General features: G+C 50.8%; 1 protein-coding gene across 2 annotated transcripts in view; it reads right to left on the bottom strand.

The window, feature by feature from the left end:
• CATSPERG (cation channel sperm associated auxiliary subunit gamma) overlaps nt 1-9521 on the bottom strand; it is a 29111-nt gene continuing 19590 nt past the window's right edge. For both annotated transcript variants that reach the window (XM_036275594.1, XM_036275595.1), the window contains 12 exons: nt 9373-9435; nt 9069-9264; nt 8850-8971; nt 8634-8714; nt 8486-8542; nt 2828-2984; nt 2549-2612; nt 2344-2439; nt 1963-2049; nt 560-652; nt 364-463; nt 1-279 (listed from right to left, as the gene is read on the bottom strand). In XM_036275594.1, coding sequence (XP_036131487.1) covers nt 1-279; nt 364-463; nt 560-652; nt 1963-2049; nt 2344-2439; nt 2549-2612; nt 2828-2984; nt 8486-8542; nt 8634-8714; nt 8850-8971; nt 9069-9264; nt 9373-9435 — 1395 coding nt within the window. The remainder of the gene's footprint in view (nt 280-363; nt 464-559; nt 653-1962; nt 2050-2343; nt 2440-2548; nt 2613-2827; nt 2985-8485; nt 8543-8633; nt 8715-8849; nt 8972-9068; nt 9265-9372; nt 9436-9521) is intronic.

The following is a 9521-nucleotide window of genomic DNA, read 5'->3' as shown; positions in this document are numbered from 1 at the left end:
CTAGGTCAGTGACACCTTCTTCACTATTTCCTCGGGTTTAGCCTTGTTGTCCTGAGCCACCTTAGAGGTGACCTTGAAGCTGACCTTGGACCCAGTACTAGTTCTGGCCTCAGATACATTGCCTAGGCCTCTGGAAGAGGAGCTGTAAGTGTAGGTTACTGAGGCGATGATGTTGTTGATCCTCCAGTGGAGGTTGTTGCAGATCTTCACCAGAAGGGGCAGCAAGAGGCAAAAGATGATGTAGAGGATCACCAGGCTGAGAAACACGCTGGCTGACACCTGCAGGCACCACACAGCAAGTGCTGATGGGGAGCCTGGTGGGGCCCCGCCACCCTGCAGGGCAGCTCCTGAGCACCCACTCACCAGGAGGATGAAGAGGGCCCGCTTGGCACTGACTGGAAGCCCGTGGATATGCAGCAAGAAGATGAGCTGGTAGTCACAGTATGTGCTCTTGTCCACACCTCTGGCCGGGGAAGGGATACAGGATTGCAGAGGAGTCAGACAACCCCCCCCCCCCCAGGAAGCCCCTGACCCCACCTGGGACACATGCCTGGCTTACCTATTGCTCACCAACACCTTGAAGAAGAATTCAGGGGCAAAGATGCTATGGGGAACGGTGTCATAGCATGGGGAGTTCTCCAGACACAGCCACCTGGGGACTCACAGTCAGGCACTTGTGCTGCAAACCATGCATAGCACATGCCAAGCCCTGACTTCTCCGTCCACCCCACAGACCCCGGTGAGCACCAGGTAGGTCTTCTTACACCTTTATCCGTGACTTGCTCCTTCATTCATTCATCCAGCAAGGCTGGCTGAATGCCTAGCACCTGACAGACCATTTGTTTACTCATTCATTTCCTCCTGCCTTGCCATGTCCATCTGTCAATTCCTCTGTTACTACGCACTCATCTAGATTACGGATTGTGCACCTAGTATGTGCTGACTCCTCACTGATTCCTTGCTGCCTTCATTCCTTCATCCCACAAACACAGCTCGAGCACCTAGTAGGTACAAAGTCACCTCTTCATTCATTTACTCTTTCCTTCATTCATTTATTCAACAAACGTAGGTTGAATGCTGACTAGGTGCAAGTGGGTTACTTTATTCATTCAGTCACTTCTGTCATTTGCTCATAGCATCATTTTCTTCCTTTCATTGAATCAAAAATAGTAATTGAGCCCCTATATACTAATTTGTTCCTCTATTGTTTTAATCATCATTAAGACCTTCATTAAAATGTCAATAATGCCTGCCTTGCTGGTGTGGCTCAGTGGCTGAGCATCGACCCATGCTCCAAGAGGTCGACGAATTCCCAATCAGGGCACATGCCAAGGTTGTGGGCCAAATCCCCAGTGGGGGGCATGCAGGAGGCGGCCAACTGATATTCTCTGTCATTGATGTTTCTATCTCTCTTTCCCTCTCCCTTCCTCTTTCTCTAAAATCAATAAAGAAAAAAATTTTTAATGTCAATAATGCCTACTATGAGTTTTAATTTGTTCATTGTCTCATTCCACGGATACCATGTTGCGTTTTTTTCAGAATCTGGACCTATAAGGGAGACAGACCCCATAGGAGACAGTAACAGCCCAGAGGGGTCAGGGTTTGGATGGGGGAAAGCACAGGCAAAGAGGTCAAGGCTGGGATGGGGAACATAGGCAGAGGGTCAAGGCTGGGATGGAGCAGCACAGGAGGATGGGAGCCAACTGTCCCATCTGGAACAGTCAGAAAAGTCCTCCTAGATGAAGAGGCATCTGAACTAAGGCCCAATGAAAAAGTAAGAGGGACCAGCAGGGCAGAGAGGGTGGCCAGCGTATGTAATGGTCAGCCCCATTTGAGGAACACAAAGGTGGTCAATGTGGCTTGGAGATCAAGAGGTCTCCCTGAAGCAGAAGGGATGGACAGGCCCGACAGACTGTGGGCAGGTGGGGGATAAAGGAGCCGGCCGCCAGGATGTGCACTCACTCGATGCCCCAGCTTTGGTGGGACAGGATGCTGAAATTATCCTTGGTGGTCGTTGCGTTCTTGGTGGTCCAGATGAGGCTGTCTGTGCTGTGGAGGACCTCGAAACCTTAGTGGGGGCGGGGCCTCGGTTGCCCACGCAGGGGGAGGCCAGCCTGGTGAGCAGTGGCCCGGGAGGGTCTAGGTTGGAGCCCTTGGTGGGCGGGGCTTCATATTATGGGCGGGGCAAGAATTTGTGGCACTCCGGGAGCCTTGTTGTGGGCGGGGCCTGAGATACCGAGGTGGGTGGGGCTTGCAGCAAGGGCGAAGGTGAGTGGCTGGGAAGCGGGAGAGGTCTGCAGGGAAAGGAAGGCCAGGTTATTGGCCAGGTCCCACAGGGATTACTTGTCCAGAGGGCTGTTGAAGCGGTAAATCTCCTCCTCGTCGTATTCCTTGATGGTGTCCAGGGTGGGCCCGCCGCCCACCACCTTCAACACATAGCTGCCGGGAGCAGAAGTGCACCCCAACTGGCCTCAGTGTCCCAGTCCCACCTCCCCAACTCTACCCCTGTACCCTCTCCCGTCAACCGTGGGCTTGGCCGTGCCTGTACCTGCCCTGAAAACTGCCGGAGTCTCCCGTCACCATATCTTGGATCAAGAAGAAGGGGTAGAAGACTGTGGGGTGGGAGGGGGTTGAGGCCAGGAGGAGGAGACATTAACTTGGCTGGAGAAGTGGAGGAGGAAGAGGGGAGAGGAGAGAGAGAGAGAGAGAACCGAGGGGAAGAGCAGAGGGCGGGTGGGAAGGTAAGGGGCAGGGAGGAAAGGCAGGTAGGGCAATGTGGTGGGGGCAGAGCACAGTGACAGTGCCGAGGAGGGGACGGGACACGCACTGTTGCGGAAGAGGAAGCAGGGCATCTCCGGGTCTACGTGGACGCAGTCGAAGTAGTGTTTGTTCTGCATGAGGTTGTACTCCAGCGTGTAGGTGATGTCAAAGGCCAGGCGCTTGCCTGGCGGGCAGCCGATAAGCACTGGCAGCACCAGGTTACCCTGAGTGGCAACAGCGAAGCCTCATGCTGGGAAGTGGGAAGGGGAGGACACCCCTCCTCCCACAAACACCATCACTACCTGCCAGGCTCACCCTCACCAGGGGGCCATCTGATCACTATTTTCCTTAAAACAATACTCTAACAGCTACAAATACATAGTTTTTACTGTGTGCAAGGCACTGGTATTTTAAGCACTTTACATATTCAAATGCATATTTTTTTGTTAAATATGTTTTATTTTGTTTTTAATCCTCACCCAAGGATATTTTTCCATTTTTGTTCAGATAGAGTGGGAGGGAGGGAGGGAGAGAGAAACATGGACGTGAGAGAAACACATCGACTGGTTGCTTCCCGCATGACCCCAATCAGGGCTGGGACAAACCGAAACCGAGGTATGTGCCCTTGACCGAAATCAAACCTGTGACTCATTGGTCCGCCAGCCAATGCTCTAACAGCTGAGCCAAATCGGCCAGGGCTGTGAAATATGTTTTCATTGATTTTTTTAGAGAGGAAGGGAGGGAGAGAGATAGAAACAGGGATGTGTGAGAGAGAAACATCAGTTGGCAGACTCCTGAATACCCACTACTGAGGATTGAGCCTGAAACCCTGCATGTGCTCTGACTGGGAATTGAACCAGGACCTCTCAGTCCATGGGATGATGCTCAATCCACTGAGCCACGCCAGCTGGGCTCAAATGCATTTGAATCTCCAAACAGCCTTACATGGTAGAGGCTATTAATATGTTCATTTTAGAGATGGCAAAAGTGAGGCACAGAGAGGTCCAACAACTTACTAATTATCCAAACATGTGTAGCTGTTAATGGTAGAGCTGGGCTCCAAACTGGGCCAGGGAGCTTCTGGTTGCCCCCAGAAAAAGACGCGTAAAACAATAACAACTCCGCCGGTGGGGCAGTCAACTCCTAGTCAGACTTTATAGGGTCGAGCTGGGCCTGAACTCTCAAACAATTAACCTGGGGAAGCATGGGGTACATGACGGAAGTGCAGCCGGGATGGGGACAGGGAACTTCTGTGACATTGTCTTCAGAATGAATGACCCCTGGCCCATTTCAGGGGTAGGGCCCAAGGGTTTCACCCAATTGTCAAAGGGACATGGGCATCTAGAAACTATGGTCTGGCCCTGACAGCAACTGTGGAGAGGAAATGGTAGCCGTAGAGTAAGCATTTCTCATGCTGGACCTGGGCCACAGACTACACCTATCAGCCACTCACTGAGAGTCTAATGGGCATCTCCAATTCAATCTACCCATAACCCACCTCCATTAATGGCACCTCATCCCTCTATGTTCAGGCTAAAAGCCTTGGCCTCATCTTCGAAACCTTCCTTTCTCTCACCCCCATGTCCAGTCCATTCAGATAGCCTGTGTCTCTAGACTTCAAACTAGAACCATTCTCTCCCCCTCTCAGCTCCTTTGCCTGCCTAACTTTGTTTCCTCCCTGGTTTCCGCTCTGCAATACTGCTCACATGAACCCCACATGCAGCCAGAGGGACCCTGTGAACACCCGGATCTCTCCTCTGCTCAGAGCCCTCCCTTAGTGCTATCTTGCTCATCATGGCACATTAGACCTCATGGGACCTGCCCTCCTCACCACTCTGATGTCCTTTCTCACCACTTTCCTCCTTACTCACCCTGTTCCAGCCATACCTGCCCCTCCTGTAGTCTAACACATGAAACATGCTCCTGCTTCCAGGCCTTTCTACCACCCGTTCCCTCTCACCGCATGCCTTCCCCACACGTCACCACATGACTCACTTCCTCTTCTCCTTCAAGTCTTTGCTCAAATGTTGCCTCCTCTGCCAGGCCTTCCCTGAGTCATCCTATCACAAATGCTGACCTACCCCATGCCCCTTGCCTGCCTTTTCCCTCCTAGCGCTCATCACCTCTTAACACACAGTATTTTTTCTTTATCTTATTGTCTGACTGTTGTGGGTGAATCATGTATTCCAAAGATATGTTGAAATCCTAATCCCGTGGTACCTGCCAATGTGACCTAATTTGGAATAGGGTCTTTACACATGTAATCAAGTAAAAATGAGGTCATACTGGATTAGGCTAGGCCCTAAATCAATGACTGCTGTTCTTGTAAGAAGAGGAAAATTTGGCCCTGGCCAGTTTGGCTCAGCAGTTAGAGCATTGGCCGGTGCACCAAAGAGTCCAGGGTTTAATTCCAGCCAAGGGCATGTATCTCGGTTGCGGTTCATCCCCGGCCCCGGTTGGGGTCTTGCGGGTGGTAACCAATCGATGTGTCTCTCTCACATCGATGTTTCTCTCTCTCTCTCTCTCTCCCTCCCTCCTGCTCTATCTGAAGATAAATGGGAAAAAAATATATCCTCAGGTGAGGATTAAAGAAAAGAGGAAGAGGGAAATTTGGACACAGACACACAGGGAAAAGACCTTATGAAGATGAAGGCAAAGATTGGAGCGATGCATCTATGAGCCAAGGAAGTTCAAGAACTGTTAACAACCACCAGAACCCAGAACAGAGGCCTGGAACAGACTCTCCCTCAGAACCTCCAGAGGGACCAACCCTGATTTTAGATTTCTGGTTTTCATAACTGGAAGAGAATAAACTTCCCAATTTGTGGTAAGTTGTACGACAGCCCTAGGAATGAAGACCCTCCCCGCACTGCAACATCAGCTTCGCAAGGACAGAAACTGTCTTCTTTGTTCACTGCTGCAACTCCAGCACCTAAAACGATGCTGACATGTAGTAGGCACTCAATCCACACTGGTTGAATGAGTGAATAAGCTTCAGGCACAGGGAGTAAAATCTGTTCCTGGTCTATCCCTGATCCCAGTCCCAGCCCCCTTCCCCTAGGAGGTCCATCTTTGGAGCTAGCCTGCTAAGAAACACTCCAAGCCTTTATGTGTCTAACCAAATTTGATTGAGCACCTATTATGTATAAATTCATTTTTTCCTCCCTTCATCCAAGATGTTTACAAGTTGAGAATCCACTGTTTATCAATTAGTTCCAGTTTTCATTTTTTCCAGGGTGGAGAGCCAGAGAAAGGCTCCAGGCCTTTCAAACATACATGCCGCTTGATCTGGTAATGTGGGGCTGAGGGGACAGAGGGACTAGAAACCTGAACAGCCACAGCCTGAAAATACAAAGAAAGGGAAGCTCAGACGACCTTCAGCACCTCTGTTTCCCTGTCTGTCTCTCTCTCTTTTTGTCATTGGCTGTTTAAAAAATTGATTTTGAGAGACAGGAAAGGGTGAGAGAGAGAGAAACATCCATGTGAGAAACATTGATCAGTTGCCTTCCACATGCCCCCCAATGGGGATTGAACCTGCAACATGGCATGTGCCCTGACCGGGAATCAAACCAGCGACCATTTGCTGTACTGGAGGATGCTCCAACCACCCGAGCCACAGCGGCCAGGGCAAGTCATTGGCTTTTTTAAAAACTTAATTTTAGATGGATAATATGGTCACATATGAATATATGGAGATACACACACACACACACACACACACAGTGAAAAGTTCCATTTCCATCTTCCAACTTTCCTGCCTCTCCTCTATCTCCAAAGTAGGAAACCACCCTGAGTGTTTTTTTTTCTTTTTGCCCATTTTCTCAGTTTCTTCATGCAAATAGAAGCAAACATGAATATATGGTCTCAATGAACCTCTTTCATGCTAAAGGGTTTTTATTAATTTTTTTTCTTTATTGATATTTAGGGAAAGAGGAAGGGAAGAGGGAGAGAGAGATAGAAACATCGATAAAAGAGAACATCGATTGGCTGCCTCCTGCATGCCCCCCACTGAGGATTGGCCCACAACCTGGGCATGTGCCCTGACCAGGAATCAAACCAGTGACTTCTTGGTGCATGGGCTGACGCTCAACCACTGAGCTACACTGGCCGGATGAAGCTAATGTTTTTTTGTTTTTGTTTATTTTATCCTCACCCGAGACATTTCTCCATTTTTTGTTCAGATAGAGTGGGAGGGAGAGAGAAGAAGAGAGAGAAAGCGAGAAACATCAACGTGAAAGGGACACATTGAGTGGCTGCCACCCGCATCACTAACCAGGGCCGGGGACAAACTGCAACCAAGTACATGTCCTTAGCGGGTCTCTCTGGACTACAGACCGATGCTCTAACTGCTGAGCCAAACTGGCCAGGGCTCTCTCTCTTTTTTTTAATCCTCACCTGAGGATATTTTTCTATTTATCTTCAGATAGAGTGGGAGGGAGAGAGAGAAAGAAACATCAGTGTGAGAGGGACACATCGACTGGTTGCCTCCTGCATGACCCTGACCAAGGCCGGGGATGAACCACAACCAAGAGAGGTATGTACCCTTGACTGGAATTGAACCCGTGACTCTGGTCTGTGGGCCGATGCTCTAACTGCTGAGCCAAACTGGCCAGGGCCTGTTTTTTCCTCTTAAGAATAAAATACAATCTGGCTGATGTGGCTCAGTGGTTGAATGTTGACCCATGCACCAAGAGGTCGCTGGTTCGATTCCCGGTCAGGGCACATGCCCAGGTTGTGGGCCCGATCCCCGTTGGGGGACATGCAGGAGGCGGCCAATCGATGTTCTCTCTCATTGATGTTTCTCTCTCTTCCTCCTTCTTACCTCCTCTCTCTCTAAAATCAATAAGAAAAATAAAATAAAATACAGTTTTGAGAACATTTCACATCAGTACATAAAGATCTTTCTCTTCTTATAGCTGCATCGTTTTCCATTGCATGGATGTACCATAATTTATTTTACCATTCCCCTATTCATGAACATTTAGGTTGCTCTCGACCTTTTGCTGTAAGTGTGTTATAGATTAGATTCCCAGAAGGAATTTGCCTGGTCAAAAATGGGGATGTTAACTTTGACCTTCTAGAATTATGATAAAGAGGAAAATAATGCCTATCACTAAGCATGGCAAGAAACACTTATGGGGACTGAGGTGAGTCACTCTACCCTGCACTTGACCCAAGTTATCTCATGCAATCCAAGGTGTTGGGGCTGTTACAACCCCCATTTTTACTCCCCTACCAAGGACAGGAGAGTGAGTGAGAACAAGGCCTCTGGGTCAAGTCCCTCCTCTACCACCTATTAGCTCCCTGGGTCACTCTGAGAAGATGTCTGCACCTCTCTGAGCCTGTGTCTGCCTCTGTGCAAAGGGGTTATTGCATGTGAAGAACCAAGGACCCAAAGGAGTGAACAGAGCACAGGTAAGTGGGCTCACGAAGAGCAACATGTGGGGAAAGGGCCAAGCTGGCCTACATGGCACCTTTGTGCCAGTTGGAAAAGGAAGCCCATGTCGCAGATGCTTTACTGCTCCCTGCAGAACAGTATCAGAAGGAACATACAAATTTGGGTGCAATTTCTATAACTGAAAGGCAGACCTTTCTGAAAACAGAAATGGATGAAAGGAGTGAGTGGGTGGGTGGGACTCCAGGGGGCACACAGAATCAGCCCTGTTTCCACTCTACCCAACCCTTTCCCACCCAGCACAGGGCCCAGTACCCCAAGGTCCAATACTTGCATGCGGGGCCCATGGATCGTGTTCTGGAAGCAGTACCCAGCTGACCCTGCCACCTGTGGGCAAAAGCAGGTGATGAAGGTGGGTGCCATGGACCCAGTCTTTCTCCTCATCCTGTTTTCCCTCCTCTCCAGATTTGGACCGCACCTTGAACAGCACAGAGGACTTCTTGAGGTGATGTCCACTAATGCCCTGGTCAAAGCAATACCTTTCATCACGGAGCGTAACCTGGAGGTGGGAGGGGAAAGCAGGCGTCAGTAAGCATGCTCAAAGATCCAGGGACAGTTCAAGGAACCATGAGCTTCCGACGGGTCAGCTGTCCCAGCAGATTTGCCTCGACACCTCCTCACCACCTGGTCTCACCTTGAAAAGCACTGAGTTGCGATGAATAAGGTCCTTCGGCGTCACCCTCACCACAATGCAGTTCGGTTCAGTCAGCGCCACGCCCAGGTCCACCTGGCTCCTCAGTTTGAAGACGTGGTCTGCTCCCAGCACAGGAAGGATTAGGGCCTGGAACCAGACCCGCCCCCTGGGTCACCACCACACCGCCCTGCCACTCCTACTCCACTCCTGCCTACAGACCAGAGTCCTCGGACTTGAACGAGTGGCTCTGGGCAGTCAGGAAGATGGAGAAGCTGTAGCTGGTGCCCTTATCCAGGAAGATGCGCTCCGGCAGCTGGTACTCGGCCTTGAGGTCGTAGACCTTTTCGTAGTCGTCCATGTCAATGTGCACGTTACCCGCACTCAGCCAGTTGCTCGCCAGGTAGTTGTAGTAGTCCTGGGGCATGGGAGGAGGGGCAGAGTCAGCGCCCTGAGCGGAACGGTGCGGGGGTGGGAGTAAGGTTCGGGGTTGCCCTTCCCTGGACTAGCAACCCTCCTCACGCACCCGGTCCTGCTGCTTGTTCTTCCACCAGCGCCAGGTGGAGTCGTGCACCGGCTCGGCGTAAGGCTGCAGAGGCCGCCCGCACCGTGAGGCGGGGGCGGCGGGGCGTCCACAGGCAGGTGACATGCCCAGACCCCCTCCCAGCCTCGGTC

Source organism: Molossus molossus, unplaced genomic scaffold (assembly GCF_014108415.1).
Source record: "Molossus molossus isolate mMolMol1 unplaced genomic scaffold, mMolMol1.p scaffold_m16_p_21, whole genome shotgun sequence".
NCBI classification, from domain to species: domain Eukaryota; kingdom Metazoa; phylum Chordata; class Mammalia; order Chiroptera; family Molossidae; genus Molossus; species Molossus molossus.
Note: the sequence above shows the minus strand (reverse complement) of the source record. Positions and strands in the feature narration are given on the sequence as shown.